We start from the raw sequence: 17,074 nt of genomic DNA, 5'->3' as shown, positions 1-17,074 counted from the left end.
CACTGCTGTGCAATAGCAAAAGAGGCCATGGCATTCAAACACTATAAATCCCACCCTTCAGAAATGGAACTACCCTACTGGGTGGAAAGTGTTGCCCAAATACACTCTTAAAAAGCAGGATATGTCCACAGTCCTCAAGTTGAGATGGCTATTGGTGGAGAAGACCAATGCAACAGCTCTGCCAAGCTGTTACCTCCACCTTAAAAAACCCAGTCAAACACTGTATAAGCTTTCTGATTAATCATTCACAAAATATTTTTAAATTTAGCAGCACTATAATAATTTATTTCTTCCTACAAAAGAGACAGTATGTATCCCTTCCAGCAATATCTGTGCAGTCGTAGATTTAAATAAACAAATTTAGAAATTTATTGAAATTTGTCAAAAAAAGATACAAAATCAATCTGGAGAAAGCAAACCAAACATGCTGCTCTTTATAAATAAGTTCAAAAACAGTTGCATCAAAACCTCTTCAGCAAACGCAAACACATTTCTAATATTTTAAATACTGTTGGCACACATCTTTGACACAACCACTGTGAATCTTTTATCTTGGAAGAAGTCCCCAAGTCACTATATGGACAGCAATGAAGAAAAATGGGTAGCACTATTAATTCTGCATTCATATTTTAATTTCTTGAGCATCCAGGAAAAGAGCAAATGGCAAATGACAAGAGTAAGATTAAACCAAGCCTTTTTTCCCCCTTAGGTCATCTAATTTTCCTAAGGAATCTAAAGAAAAGACATGCTCAAAAATACTTTTTAGAAAACATCCACAAATTCCCAAAAGTTTATTTTACCTGCAATTAAATCTTAGTTAGAAATGGGTCACTTCATGAAAAGATTGTTTCAGTATCAAGGACTGACTATTCTGGACTGATGCAGTATTTATTATTGTATGGAAATATTGCATCAAATATTAATCTACAGAGGTATAGGGAGAAGGAGGAGGATGGGAGAAGTCCTGTCTCAAACAATTAATCACTTCAGTGATGGGTTTCTAGTTCAAGAATTGTCCATTCCCCTTGAGGGGAAGAACAATCTTCAGAGGAAAAACTTGCCACTGTGATACTTGCTGAAGAATCATCCAGTGGAGATATCAGTTCAGTCCACCTACTGAAAGTGTCAATCTGTGCTTTACCCTGAGGCTGTGAACTGTCTCGTGCCAGAAATAGCGTCTGGTTGATGAGATATTGTGCTAAGTTAAGGTCTTCGGGAACAGAGTTTTTGATGTCCAAGTTTGACTCCTGATCAGATAACAATTGCCTGAGAAGAGTCCAGTCCTGTTCTGCAAACTGCTGATCTTCAAAATCCACATCTAGAATGTTCACTTCCGACTCCATCCTCTGCTCAAAAGCTTCTCCAACATCCATCTCATATATTGGAGAAAGGGTTTTTGGAGGCCGATGCTCATACATGCAGGTTTGTGTCAATCTGTCACAATCATCTATGTCTCCTGAAATAATTCATAATACTACACATTGTAAAAATTGCACAGTTTTTTCCCCTTCCACAGGGCTTTTGTACAGCATACTTAACTCAGTGCAGCAAGATCAATCCAACCAGGTAAGAGGTAAGAGGAAAAGATAACTGTATACAAAGTTCACAAAACCCCAAGCCATTCTTTTTGTTTTATATGTATTTAAAAAAATAAATGAAACAAAGTACGGCTTATAAATTAAGTAAAAGCAGCAATCACCACTGGCAATTGACAATAAACCTCCATACTTAGAAAAAATTTCTGATACAGAAAATGACAAGTTATGTAAACCAACATTTAATGCACATGGATTTCTAAATCACTAAAACTGTAACATAAAATAGGAAGGAGCAGAGTGGGGAAGGGAAAAAAACAAAAGGACATGATCACTAAAACAGTGACTTAAGCCAAGTCAGCTTCAGGTGAGGAAAAACAAAATGGTTTATTCAAAGGCTTATATTTAAAATATTGCACATGCAAAGGGCAGCTGCAAGCAAGGACAAGCAAACAAAAAGAGTTACAACTTGAAAAGTCATCAGTTTGCATGGTTCTTCTGAACACAAATCACTCTTTCATAATTCTTGAATACAGAGAGGTTTGAAAGATTCTGCTACTGCATTTAGTTCTAGGGGTGGGGGGGTACCATGTTGAATTCCTGTTTTAATGTAGACACAAAACAACTAGACAAGAAGTTAGCTAACCATGTGAAGCAAGCATAAGTTTAAATATATATATATATATAAAGTTTAAACCCCACTTTTTTTTTTTTTTTTTTTAAAAAGAACTTTTTACTGGGAAAATTTAGAACTACAATAATTTTAGAAAGTGTCTCAGGGTGCAGACCAGCTCCCACTGAAGCCACCGGTCAAAGTCCCACTGAATTCAATCAGCAGAAGGACAAGTCTGCAGTTCTGTGCAAAACAGAAACAAACTGCAACAATAATGAATATAGCTCTTAAGGTAAACATTGCAGAGCACTTTTAATTTAATATTAATGCACTTATTGCACATCCCACTTTCATATATACGAACCATACTGGCTGTTGAACAAAATGTCTATCCATCCTTACACTAACAGGTGATATTGCCAACGTCCTATTGGGACAAAAAAACTTGAAAACAGGGAAATGCACCCCACACTTAGTTTTGTCCAAGATAAATAGTCCCTACTGCCTGTTGGACATACCCCTAGAATATGCTAGGTAACTTTATACATATATGAAACGCTAGCATTTCATTCTATAATTATTTGGATAAAATTTATACATTTACTAGGCTTCAACCCTAGCTATATATGTTAAGATTCCACTAATACTTAATATCTTGAGGGACATAATGCTTTTTTATTTCTGTACGTTACCTGCAGATAAAGCAGTGTTAGCGTATTCAGTTGATGCTGGCTCACTTTCTTTCATGTGACCTTCCTTTGTCAGTGACTGATTCTTACAGAGATCTATAGGTTTTGTGGAGCTGTTCTTTTGTAACTCAGTATTATCTCTTTGATGAAGATCCAAGTGACAGGGTCTTTCTTGAGATTTTGTGTCACTGTCTAAAAGTTTAGTGCACTGAAGTTCATTGTTCTCTTCATTCTTGCCATTTTCATTTCTATCTTCGGTGGAAGGACAGCTATTTCCTACTTTCTCTGAATACTTTTGTTCTGCAGCTGAAGTACTCAGGTTATCTTTTACTTTCAGCTTACTGTCTTGAAGATCTACAGAAGAACTCTCATCTTTGTCCAACCTTCCTTTATCGTGTTCCCTACACTCCAGAAATCCATCCTCTATTTCTAATGAATATCTTGAATAATATGTTTTCCCTTGATGATCATGGGAAACACCATCAAACACATCAGAGGGTGTTCCAGCATCCACAGACCGCTGGAGAGAAATGTGGGCTTCACCACCATCATCAGATCCCAGTTCTTCACATTCATCTACTGAAAGTAATACAGACCGTTTAAAGTTCTTAGTTGCAGAGAACTCCTGACCTTCAGTATCATTTTCTGCTGCATCTTCAAATGCCAGATTCACTATTCCATGGAACTGCTGAACAGGAAGCTCTGAGGGAAGCAGGTTTTCTACAACATTTTCGTTTTCAGATTTTTCATCTTCTGTTTCATCTGCTGAAGAGGACACCTGATCTCCTTCTTGAGGAAACTGTGCAGTAGCAAAATTAGTATTCCCCCTAGAGCCACTCTTCCTCTCATTGTCTTTGTGAGACCATGTTTCAGGCTTTCTTCTAGGGAGCTCATCGTCACTTGTTGAAATAACCCGGAAGAGATCAGAGTTCTCCTTTTTCATTTTTACTTCTATTCTTAGACTAGTATCATAGATTTTTAATTCTTCAGGTGTACTTGTATCACTGCTGCTTCTTCCAAGAAAATCATGGCATAACATAGTGCTGCATTTTGAAATCCCTCTTTCATTTGATCCTTCGTCATCCTGAGACCCTCCAGCATCATAGTCTTCCGACCTTGGCTTTATATCATCTGACGATGTTGTTGCACTGCCAGTGTCAGATTCAGGGCTTTCTTTTGGATCATTGGAACTCAAATTCCAATGATCTGTAAAAGGAGTTTCTGAATTTTCATGGCTCTCTGGTGTTTCTGTGGTATCTGTGTCTTTCGATGAGCATTTTTCTGTGACATGTCCTGGGCAAGATTTTGAAGCAATGTCCGATTCTACTGTAGCAGACTGTGATTCGGTCAAAGCAGACTTGTCAGAGAACTCATCAGCACTTTCGGACCCTACTACACAGGCTTTAGAAGACTTCTTTTCATCGTATTCAGAATTTGAGCTGTCACTGGCTATTTCAGATAAGTTGTGTGTCAGATTATCATTAACACCCATTTCAGTTTCCAAGGTATCTTTAGGTCTATAATCAATTGATTTTCCTTGGTTCTTATTTTCTCCTGAATGTTTCAAAGGACTGTGGCAAGCTACAGGTTCAGTAACCAGTTCGCATCGTAGTATTCCTTCTTTTGAAACTGAAATGGTAGAATTCTCACTAACATTTTCACACACAGTTTTCTTATGCTCTTCAACACAATACAATTCAATAGCATTACATTCTTCACTATTTTTAATGCCTGGAGATTTATCACTTTTACAAATATGTTTTGCTTCCTTTTCATGTTCCATGGATGCATTCCCCTTTGTGACATAAGAGGGGTCCAAAGTTCCTTTGCAGCGTTTCTCTTCAAGGGGAGCCATTTTTTCTAATTCAGGTATGTCACTTTTATCTATTTCTAGTGTACATGTTTCACTATTATTTTTCTTCCCTGAGCTGGATTTGTTACTATTGTGCAGCTGAGCTCCTAAAGTGGCAGAGTTTTCAAGTTTTTGGCCTGAACTTTTTTGCCCTTCTCCATGAATACTCTTGAGAACAGGAGACTCGCTTCTGGGATGCTTCTGGCTTGAAGACTGGAGTTTTAATACAGATTGTCCAGCAACCATTTTTTGTTTTTGGTCTTTATTGTTCACTGTTTCATTCTTCTTGGAAGGGGTTTGGTTTTTTGATGTGACTATTATTTTTGCAGTAGCTTTAGCTGATGCAGCTTGTGCTGATTTAGATTTTTTCTTTGACGTACTTTGCTTCTCTGAGTTTGTCAGAAGTTGTGTCATGTTTTTTTCTTCATTTTGTTTTGGAGAAAGTCCAGGTCTCAGTGGATTTGGTGAATCTCCCTGTGGTCCTAAAGGAACAAAAACCTAAGATTATAATGCATTCTAATTAGCAAAGAAGGAATCATAGACAAGAAATCCAATATTTTTACACATGTGTAAAAGGGACGGGATTATAAAGGCATAAGGAGCCCTCAAAATTGTGCATAATGAACTATAACTGTTCAGTGTTATGTGGCTTGCAACAACCGAGGGAGATGAATTAACAATCAGTGAATGCTGGGTATTACATAGGTATGTCCACTGGCAGAAACTGGCCCATGGTCAGCATCACAGTAAAAAAACCACCAGTATTATAAGAGTGTATTTATTATACTGCAATTAATATTTTTAGTGGTCCCATTTTGTTTACTTACTTATATGTCCTTTTTTCTACTCTCCCAAGGAGCTTCAACCAAGCAATAAAAACATATTTTTAAAATCCCTGGTGTTTTAGCTTGCCAGACCTAAAGGTGAATTATTAGAATGCCATTTATTTTCAAATCAATCACTTGACTTCCCAGATGCCACTAAACTAATAAGATTCTGGCCCTGTTAATGACTCATGTTTATTCCCTAGAGCAATACAAATTTTGTTTAAGTTGTCAGAATACAATTATCCTAGTTGAAATATGGCCAGAAAAGATTAGGTTCAAATCCCATTATTTCAACAAATTATTGCCACACCATTAGTTACCAGAAGCCTGGACTATCTGGAAAGAAAGAGACAGCCAATTAGGAAACATGATTCAATTAGGTACAAACCCGTAGGAGACACGAGGGGGGATCATATGGAATTGGTAGACATGATAGCCATCCCCAAAAGTGGTCTGCAACTGCAGACTAGGGGTTTGCAACTAGAACCCCTCATCCAAATACACCCCCTTTCCCCCCAATGTTCAGTCAAAAGCTATGGCTCTCTTAACAATAAAAAAACAGCATTTGAAGTTTAAGTATTTAATGTCATACATTTCAATGTATACTACAATAGTACAGTTTATCTCTATCCACTTGCTCTAACAAGTGTAGAGTGCAGGATTTGACAAACAAACTGAACTGTAAAGCCTAGAAAATGAAATGAAAAGCTTTCTTCTACACAGCCTCAAGGATGGTCTCTTATAGCTATATTCAGTGATTCTATGTTTCAAGGGTTGCATAAAATTGTTATCCTTAAACTTCATGCAGTCTGATTCAACAAAGTACATTACAATCTCCTTTAAAAGCTTAGAAGTTCTGGAAGATATTATATTATGAAGAAACTACACTAAGCACAGCTCCTTGATTAAACAGAATTTGAAACCATAGTTTGAAGTGAGTTTGCAAAATAAGGTTAAGAGACAATTCGGTTAACATCCACAGTTAGCACTGATGTACCTGTAACACTTTAGTAAGAAAAGGTGAGAGGGATTTGCTTCAGAAATGGGAGAAGGGATGAATGGAGACAACTGAAAAATTGGAAACCATGGTTTGCAAGTAACCTGTATTACTTTCACAATATGGCTTAAATTGTATCGGAATGAGTTTACCTTGGTTTTTACCACCATTGGCATTCTTTGTCTTTTGCTGAACGGTAGAACAGACAACTTCATTTCTCTTTTTCTTCAAAACTGCTTGTGGTATGTGTTCATTGCTACCTTTTCCAGTACATTTCTTCATAGCACTGAAAAAGAAACATGTTTCTTATTTGCATTTTAAAAGATGAGTATATTACATATGTTAGCATTTCTACATGAAACGCATGGCAACAAAACATTAAAAAACTTAAGATAATGATACCATGTATTACACAGCACTTTGCTAACAAACAAACCTCAACTTTTGACTGCATTTTATTTCAGCATTACTGAGAGTTTAGAATGATTTGTGTTTTTACAGTTTTAAAATGAAGTTTCAAATGATAGTTTAAATATAAGCACCAGCATAAAAATCATCACCAACAAATCTCAGTTTACTAGCAGATCATTATCTGCAGTTACCATGAACCCCCTCACCCTTTCCAAATCTGACTTCTCTTGTTTGCTTTTATGACAACCTTGTCCAATTCCCTCACTCAAACACAGGGTTTTCCCTCTGTTTTTTCCTTCCTTTCTGGCTGTGCAGCCCCTTTATCTATTTTCTTCTTTTCTGACGCTTTATGGCCGTCCCACCCTGTCACAGTATTATATTCTGATGCTGGCTCAGCCCAGAAATTTGGGGTAAGAGACAAGATCACCCTCTTTAAACTTCTGAAAATGGCACACAAGAGGCATTAGAACATTCAAAAATAAACAAGATATTTTATTCAATGTAGAGGGGGAAAGGTGAGGTGAAATCAGGGGTAAAATGTCTGAGGTAAATTAATAAGAACTCTGAGGTAACTTAATATTTTCACAAACTACAGTTCATATGTTTTCAGCAAGTGAGAGTTTAAAGCTTTTCATGAAGTCGTAGAATCTTAGAGATGAGAGGCTTTGGTTTCAGTGTTTCCTAACACTCCAGTTCACTTTCTTGAGTTTAACTGACTCTTCAGGTTCCAAAAGGCAGGGATACACTACCAGGTACTCAAAGTCCTTCTCTGAACACTCCAGGGATCACTCCAATCTTTGAGCTATCTTTCTTATCAACTGAGCAAGGAATTTCTTCTCTCTACTAAATGATCTATCCCCTTTCCTGGCACAAATCACTGATCACCCACTCCTCCTAGCCAACCCTCTCAAGTCCTTAGTGTTAAATTGTTTTCAGCCAGAGCTGAACTCTCCTCAGTCAGAGTTAAAATTTTTCACAGTCAGGGCTAAACTCAAACTGAGTTCTTTTCAGTTCCCAAGTCTTTCTGGCTCTGTGAAGCATTAACTCTTCACAGTCCATTACGTTTATTCAGCACTTACGAACTTTTAATGTGCAGTTCATCACAACTCTGCACTATGGAGAACCTGAACATCAAGAAGTCAAAAGCAGTGACTAGTGGGGAGTTACACAACTTTATGGTTGACGGTGAAGAAGGTGAAATTGTTCAAGATTTTCTATTCCTCAGCTCCATCATCAACCAAAAATGAGAGTGCAACCAAGAAATCAGAAGGAGGTTGAGACTAGGAAGGGCAGCCATAAAGCAGCTAGAAAAGGTTCTTAAGTATAAGGATGTGTTGCTGGCGACCAAGATCAAAATAATTCATACCACAGTATTCCCCATTACTACTACTACTACTACTTCTTAATTTGTTTTTAAATGTTTTATGCTGACTCAGCACATGCTGCCGATAAATATGAGCCACCATAGGCCCACTTGCGGGGAGGGCAGGATAAAAATGTAATAAAATAAATAAATAAATAAATACTATATATGGGTGTGAAAGTTGGATAATGAAGAAAGCTGACAGGTTGATTCATTTAGAACGTAGTGTTGGAGAAGAGTTTTACAGATAACGTGGACTGTGAAAAAGACAAATAAATGAGTTCTCAAACAAATCAAGCCTCAACTTTTCCTAGAAGCAAAAATGACTAAACTGAGGCTATCGTACTTCGGTCACATTATGAGAAAACAAGAGTCACTGGAAAAAGACAATAATGCTAGGAAAAGCTGAAGGCAGCAGGAAAAGAGGAAGACTCAACATGGGATGGATTGACTCAGTCAAGGAAGCCTCAGTTTGCAAGAACTGAGCAAGCTTATTAACAATAGGACATTTTGGAGGTCATTAATTCTTAGGGTCAACATAAGTCAGAATTGATTTCACAACACTTAATACACACTTGGAGAAATTAGAAAGGGGGGGGGACATTTTAACTTCTCTAACCCTCAGCACAAAGAATCCCTCTTACAACTTGGGGGAGTGTAACATGATGAGGTTTGTGGAGCTTTGGTGACATCAACAAAAACTAGAATACATATTTTGAACTAACAAACAGCTTTAAAGCATGCTGGGCATCATGAAATGTATTTTCAGGAAGCAACTCAAATCTCAGTTTAGGCAATATGAGTATCCTGACTTCCAACAGACCTGTTTATTGGAACATTAGTCTCAAGTTCATTAACATGTTTTTTAGCAGGGGCTCCATTAGTCATCTTCAAAGTGGACTTTGTTTTCAAAGCTGTACAATGAAATAAAAATAAAATTAGACAGTTAAAAAAGACTTGATAAAGAGCATCTGCTGAAAGTACTGTCCCCCCCCCATATTTTTTCTGTTCTGAATATATGAGCCTTGAATATTCAAATTCACTTGAGTAACTGAGTGCTTCCCAAAAGTATACAAAAGGGATTCCAACAATGTGAACTTCTGATTATCCATTCTTTTTGTATGTGACCCTGAAGTTATTCAACTAAATTAAATTAAATCAATACATAAGAAGGAAGTACAAGGAAAGTATTGTTATCATTAACCAACTATACCTTCAGAAGTATTAAACACTTGCAAACAGATGTTTCTCCTAATGGGCCAAGAACCAAGCATATGCCTGTCAACTTTAACTTTTCTCACAATTCTCTTTCCACTCCAGTCCAGGGATCGTCTGTGCTGCTATGCCCTTCTGCTAGCTCTCCAGGGCCACTGTGTGAAACAGGATGCTGAAATAGTGGACCACTGGTCTGATCCAGCACAGATCGTCTTATGTTTCTTATCTATCCTTCAGGATTTAAATGTATTATTTTTGTAAAAAGAAAGAATTAGGAAAACAAGCACCCACTTGTCTCTGAAAGTTGTTAGAATATTTCACAGTTAACAAACTGTGTGGCTAGCTTGGAATGAGTCTCCAGTCGTTACCTGAATGCTTTTTGCCTTCATCTGGTAACTTTTCCTCCTTGGGTTCATCTAGTTGTTCAATGGACATCCGTAGATCTGTGCTTGAATTGTCTGATTTGCTTAGAGTTCCTGCACCCGTAAGAAGAGAAGGAGATTCCTTTCCTGTGGCCTTTTTCAAAGGTTTTGCTTTAATCTGCACACTGGAGCTTCCAGGCAGTGCTTTTGGTCGGGCACCCGCAGCTTTAATTTCTTGATTTTTCATGGCTTTGCCACTTCCTGGATTTTTCTGGCCACTAGTAGGCAATGATCGCTCAGAATCTTGTTTTGTAAGCAAACCATCAGCCTTAATGTTTCCATTATTTTCTGTTTTTGGCTTTATAACAGCTCTAGCCTTTGGTGAAGGCATTTTCTCTCCCAGTTTGGGCTCTTTTGTAATCTTGCAACCAGTTTTTTTACCATCTTTCCCCTTTAAATCGTCATGTTTCAAAACCTTATTAGTGCTGTTCCTGTTGGTAGTCGATGTGTGTCCAGATGCTCCTATTCCATCAGATTTCATTTTATCCTGATTAGTGGAAGAACTGCCCCAACAGGTTTTTTTTCTGACTGCTTCCAAAGGAGCAGATTTGATTCCAAATGAATCAGAGTTGAACCTATTTAACTGGAGAAGAAAAAGATGATCATTCAGTAGAAAATCAAAACAAATAAATAAAAAACCCAACAACAAAAAAACAGGAGCAAGATCACTGCTCTTCATTCTGAACATTTAGCTATTTATTCAGATCAGCATAACTTCATTACCATACTTCATTACTCCCTTTCTGATGTTCAGAAAAAACATTCTGTCACTCTAGTATGACTAAAAACAGAACCCCAAAAATGAAGTTCTGCACACCAACAGTCAAAACTAGGCAGACAGGAACAGAGTTGATCACTGAGGGCACATAGCAAGTTTTATTGCCTGTGTGTGTTCTTTCCTTTTTCCACAGATGGTTGTCTGTGGAAATCTGTCCACCATCCAGAAACTGGATGGTCCAGCCCTCACTGACATGAATGCTACAGGAGGATATAATGTATCTATGAACAGAACACTCAGGATGGTTCACAATGGTTCTTGAAAGACAAGCCCTCACTTATCACACACCTTCCTGTCATGTTCAGCATTTTCCTAGTACTTACTTTTAGTGTCATTTACACATATTGTTAGCCAACTACTGGGCTTCAGGTCACCTTAGTTTCCTGAGATTTACAGTTCTAGCCTTAAGATAGTCAAGTGTGCCTTGATTATCTTGGTGCATTCTTTTATGCGTATGCACACAAACTGTGTTCAGATCTCCTACAAGAGCATCTCTCAGTTGGTGGTAGTTATCAAGCTGTGCATGCAATGGCTCATGTCAACTGGATAGCTCCATTATAAATGAAGCATACAATTTGCCTGGAAACATATAAAAGGAGCTTTTATGAAGGATTCCATCACAGACGTATGATTTCTGAATATCCTTGCAAATTCTGGCTGTTCCAAACATTCTGGTTTCAGCACAGCCTTTTGCTACACACCAAACTTTCTCCTTCCACAAAAAATCCTAAAATACAGCAATTAAAAAACCCATAGATGGACACTGGCTCAGATAAAATTACATCAATGGCTGCAGAATTAGCCAGGAGGACATTAGTAGATACAAGTTGCAAATTAGCAGATACTATTTTGAAAAGAAATAGTGCAACAGGAAGAAGGCCTGCTTACCGGGCTTTGAATTGGCTTGCAACTGTAAGAGCATTTTTTACCTGAGAACTAGTGAACACCGGCTTTTTGGCAGGTCTTCTGTCATCACCTTCATCAAAAGCAGCTGTACAGAAAAAAAAGGATACTTTTCTTTAGAAAATAAATACTGACACGGGGTGGGGTGGAGACAAGAACCCATCTTAGGGACAGCATCCTTTTTACAACAGTTAGGCTAGTGCTCTAACCAAATAAAGGGAGGTCCATTTTAAGACTGAAATTACCAAGAAGGGACGGACAGCATAGGTATGAAATACAAAAGTTGGAATGACAAGATTTGGGTTCCAATGGGATCTCTTCTATTGTTATTTATATAATTTTGATCAACAGAAGTTCTCATTCTACCATTCTGATCAACCATAGGCAAGTTAGTTTGTTAGCCATTACAACAGTTCACTGCATATAACAAATGTGACATGGCATTTGTGACTTAGAAGGTTCCTTCCATTCATCATAGAAGACATGTGTGAAAATTCGCAGACCTGAAAGCTTAACTTAGAAGCAAAAGCATCTTTATGGGCAAAATCCTGTTTTAGTTACAGAAGCCTTTTCTAGTCAGCCAATGAAGTGTATCCTATACCAACTTTCTAAATAAAGCCTGCTTGGATAATGCTCCCAGATGTGGGCACAGTAATGAGGCCTCTGCAGTGTTCCTGCTTATGTAAGCTACTCTAGAGAGATGCAAATATTAGAGGAATGTACATGTATCAAAATATTCTTTAATGGTATGAAACCTGCTGCGAAGAATTACAGAAGGTATTCTATCTGTTAATTATTAAGCTGAACTGGTTATTTTATGAATACACATATGTAAAAGAAGGTCAACTGCATGGACACACACACAAAAGGTTCTTATCTGTTGGGTTCCTTGGTGCATTTCTGTTCTGTCAGGAAATCCAAGAGGCAGAAAATGGCACCTTGGGAGTACTCTTTCAGATTGCTATATACATAACATCTTGATAAAATTAAACAATGCACCTTTGGGAATCAAAAGATACTCCTAACCTGGGGGCAGAAGAATTGTGATGTTCTACATCTAAATTTCTGTTTTCGCCTATTTCCAGAATTTTAAAAAGGGAGTATCCAGTAATCCCTAAGCTTAAGTTTAACAACTAAATATTTCTTCTTTAAAAGCTCATGAAAAACTGATGCAGGTACCACCTCTGCCTGTATACATACAATCATATACAATCATATAGTTTCCATTTCTTTGAGAACTGCAATTAAAATACAACAATGAATGCTACACATTCTTCAAAATTATGAAAATAAAAACTTTTTACTAATTGAATGACACTGACTTCACAGGCACACTGTCAGTTAGTATGTCACATCAATAGACCTTAGTGCCTTTTCACATTGTCTGACGCTCCAGAACCAACTTCATTTTGGACATGACCCTGAGCTACTGATACACAGAAAAGCAAGCAAGACCACTTAAGAAAATAATAAGCAAACCTCAATGAAAGCCTTCACCTTACACTTCACCATCTTGTTTATACAGTTTGCACCCAAGGAACAAGAAAAATATCCTATTTTTTCCTATTATGTAGGTATCCATTTATTACTCCTAAAAGCTTTGCGTAGCGCTATAATCTTCTGTGTAATCCTGTTTCCTTTATTGGAAAACTGCATGGCTGCAGCACAAATATTCAAGCACTGCCCCGAAGCCATTTTCAGATCTTTCATCTGCAAGGTTTCATTCCATACATTTGAAAACAAAGGGGCCAGAGCAAGCCTCCCTTTTGTCTAAACCTGAAATTGTGCTGGTTATGTTTTTATAAGCTTCTCTGCAGCTTCTTTAATTACTCTTCTGCAGCACACACAGTATCACAAAACCAAATTGATTGTGAAGTCGATAGACACAATTTATTCAAAGTACATGCATTTTTTTTTTAACTTGGGCAAATGAAATCTTTCTATAGTATGTATCATAAACTAAAATCCACCACTCGATACATACATTTGATCAGTAATTACCTCAGAACAGCCCTCTATGCCCATGTGCTTTAAAAAAAATTAATTCTACTGCAACATTTTAAATCTCAGTACAAATGTAAAAGCCACCCTTTCAGTCTTGGTGATTCCCACATATCTGCAGTAATAAATGCACACAAAAGGGCCATGCAATCCTTCAGCTTCCATGATTGGAGCTGTCCGAGCTGGTTATCTTTGTTTATAATTCTTACATAATATTCCTTTTTTGAGAGCAGAACACATTCCAGCCATTATTAATTACTGCTCCCGTTATTTCTTTAATAAGGCAGAGCCTGTTATGCAAAGCGTTAAGCTCCCCAATGGCTTGCCTACCTGCTTGTATTTTCTGTTGATCATCTGCCTTCAGCAGCTTCCAGCTCTCTGTGTGACGAACAGCGTAAAAAGACTGAACCAGGAAGATCCACAGCTTATCACGCAGAGCCTGGATCTTGCACGTAAACCCCTGCGTTCAAGCAAGAAATCAGCAGCTGGAAAGAGCCACATTGTCATAGCAACCAGTCATTATTCCTTACAGAATCTACTTACTCCTAAGCTAGATCAATGATGTCATCACTTAGATTTTATGACTGTGGAGTGGATGTGTATGAGGTTTGTGAAGGCCAACTGTCCCTGCACCATGATTTTACACAGCTTGAAACCAAGCCACTCCCACAGAAGCTGAAGCTCATAAAGCATCAAGCCCCCTTTTTTTAAACAAATGAATCCCTTCCTAGCTTTTTTACTCTTGGCTATGTCACTACAAGGTCAAATCCTCTGGGGGCCAATAATGTATCTGATTAAATTTTCATCACTCTTGCCGAGTAAGTCAACAATAGAAGTGGCTTGCAGTAGCATAAAACCAGTAATTTATGTAGTTTTTGTTTGCAAAACAAAATCATTGTGCCGAAGTATAAACCATGCCATCTGGCCAACAGGCATCATCCATGAAAAAAATATTTTAAAATTTTTGTTGATTAAGACCATGGAAACACAAGGGTTTCCTTTCAGGAGCAAACCTTGTTAGGAAGATCTTCTAAAGTAAAAAGCTAAGTAATATTTCAGATCTCTTAATGTTCATAGCATTTGTTCAGTGTTACATGTATAATGACAAATAACTGAATCATTATCCGGTTTCTTTATTTTGGCCCATGGATGGGAAAAACGCCACCACAAGATGATGATTTAATAAAAGAACATACCTTATATAAAGTGACAGCTGAATGGTCCACCTAATCTGCTACTAAGATTGCAAAATATCCTGGTAATTAGTTATGTGACCCCTGGCAGGGAGGGTGGTGTAAAAGTGAAATAAATAAATAAATACATTCAACCCATTTTCTTTTCTTTTTACAGAATGCAGCCACTGGGGCTATGGTTTAAAGGGGGAGATTCAACCAATTCCATTCATCCTGTTTTCCTACTGAAATTCAGAAGGCCCCAAGCTTCTTTATTAAATATGTGTACCTTTATTTCTTTTTTCTTTTCTTTTTTCCAAGAAGGGACATTTTTTTTTAATGTTGCAATGGGCTGTAGAAGGGAGCGGAGGGCGACCGCCTGCCCATTTCACAGGCTTCTCAAATCCTGCAGGACAACTGCATACTCCATGGCAGGTGCTGATTCAGCATTTAAAACAGTCCCTGGGAAAGCAGCCCCCAGCTGAAATCCCCACCCCACCCCCAGTCTGCTGGCCCACAGAGGAGGCCTCTGCACCCCACACCCTTCTTCAGTCCAGAGCCCACAGGAAGGGACCACAGCTCCAGCGGCGTGGGCAGGGGAAAAGGTCAGTTCTTGGAGGGAGGGAGGGAGGGAGGGAGGGAGAGAGAGAGAGAGAGAGAGAGAGAGAGAGCGAGAGAGCGAGAGAGAGAGAGAGCGCTTTATTTATTTGTTGCTTTAGACAGCCTCTGGACCAAGTAAGGAAAACTGTGAGCTCTCTCTACTGAAGCTACAAGAAACTTAAGTTAGGAAATGTGCACCCCATTTTTTTTAATCCAGATATCAGAAAGCCCAAAAATATCAGTATTCCCACTTAGTCAGGTTCCAAATACTGAACCTGCAGGATTCTGATACTATCCTGCTCCATTATCCCATATGGGAAATCTTTCCAGGGGGCTGGAGGGGCTGCTTTTAAAGCTAACTGCAAAAAATTGCAGGCCAGCTAGTGGTGCCTGTCCTCTGAAGCTCCCTCAAGTTTCAAGTATATTGGGTCAAAGGGTCCAGTTCTATGGGCCCCTGAACAAGGTGCTCTTAGCCATCCTCCATTGTTTCCAATGGGAAGGAAATTCCATGCTTTCTCCAGGTAAAAGCCAAAAACAAACACAGTGAGAATGCTGCAACAGCCTCCCATGCAGACAGAACCAATGAGCCCAGAAGAACCAATGGCAATCCACAGAAGCCCAGAAGAACCCAGGGCCAATGTGGAAGTGCAAGGCCAACAAACCAATATAAAACCAGAGAATCTCAGCAGAGCAAACTTAAGCAAGCAGGGGGAGCACTTTTGCAAGCCCAGAAGAACCAACAACTCTCCACTGAAGCCCCGAGCCAATGTGGCAGAACAATCCCAACAGAACCAATGGCAATTGACAGAAGCCCAACAGAACCAGAGACAGCCAGGCAAACCTGTAAAATACTGACACATACAAACCCATACACTAATACTGGTTCTGCCTAATGTGCAATTCCATTTGCCTGTGACAACTGCCTCCTTCCCTCCTCCCTCCTGTTCCCTGGCAAACCTGCTAAGGGGGGGGGGGGGACACAAGCTGCCTCAGAGAGCTTTAAACATTGAACTGCCAGCTCTGGATATACCTGGGACTGGATTTGACATAGACCCTCTGATGTGTATCCAGATCTGGATAGATCTGAAAAACACCGATAAGGTTTTTTCCAGGTATATTTTCAGATCAGCTATATCCAAGTGCACATCCTTAATTTAGAGTACATTTCAACAGGAACACGGGCTGAGAGGAAGTATTATGTAGCCCAGAAACAGTAACAGCATACCCTGAGGTTGGGCAGCTGCCAGAGCCCAAGACTTCCTGCAGTGCCCATGGCCACCAATCCCCTGCCTACCATAGGCGTAGAGTTCAGGGGGGCGCAGGGGCGGGGGCTACCTCCGAAATTTTCCGGGGGAATCTCAGCCTCCCCCGGGGCTTGTGATGCTTGCAAAAACAAAACCCATCCCTCTTCCCGGTTTGAAAGCGGAGGTTTTTTTTTTCTCAGAGCCTGTGCTCGTCCAGCCAGCTCAGCTCCTCCTCCTGGTCCCCTCTGTCGGCGGAGGGAGGGCGTGACAAACAGCGCCAGGGGTCTGCTGCCGCAGAGGATGCCGGACCTTCTAATCCCCGCACTTTGCTGGGGGCGGGGACTGAGCAGCCTGCCGGGAGAGTTTGGCCCTGGTTCCCACGTGCAGCAGCCGGGTGTGCCTGGCGAGGAGAGGGCGGGCTCCGCAAGCCCGGGAGGGGGAGGAGGAGGAGG

At 39.3% G+C, this 17,074-nt stretch overlaps 1 protein-coding gene across 1 annotated transcript in view; it reads right to left on the bottom strand.

The window, feature by feature from the left end:
• Window positions 1-343: 343 nt before the first annotated feature.
• The window catches only part of KIAA1107 (KIAA1107 ortholog), a 59,250-nt gene continuing 42,519 nt past the window's right edge, over window positions 344-17,074 (bottom strand). The window contains exons 12-18 of the mRNA XM_015421461.1: window positions 13,937-14,066; window positions 11,632-11,693; window positions 9,871-10,507; window positions 9,111-9,201; window positions 6,666-6,799; window positions 2,841-5,171; window positions 344-1,456 (exon numbers count right to left, since the gene is read on the bottom strand). Of these exons, the coding sequence (XP_015276947.1) occupies window positions 987-1,456; window positions 2,841-5,171; window positions 6,666-6,799; window positions 9,111-9,201; window positions 9,871-10,507; window positions 11,632-11,693; window positions 13,937-14,066 (3,855 nt within the window). The 3' untranslated portion in view covers window positions 344-986. The remainder of the gene's footprint in view (window positions 1,457-2,840; window positions 5,172-6,665; window positions 6,800-9,110; window positions 9,202-9,870; window positions 10,508-11,631; window positions 11,694-13,936; window positions 14,067-17,074) is intronic.

This window comes from Gekko japonicus, unplaced genomic scaffold (genome assembly GCF_001447785.1).
Source record: "Gekko japonicus isolate JY-2015 unplaced genomic scaffold, Gekko_japonicus_V1.1 scaffold911, whole genome shotgun sequence".
NCBI lineage: Eukaryota > Metazoa > Chordata > Lepidosauria > Squamata > Gekkonidae > Gekko > Gekko japonicus.
Note: the sequence above shows the minus strand (reverse complement) of the source record. Positions and strands in the feature narration are given on the sequence as shown.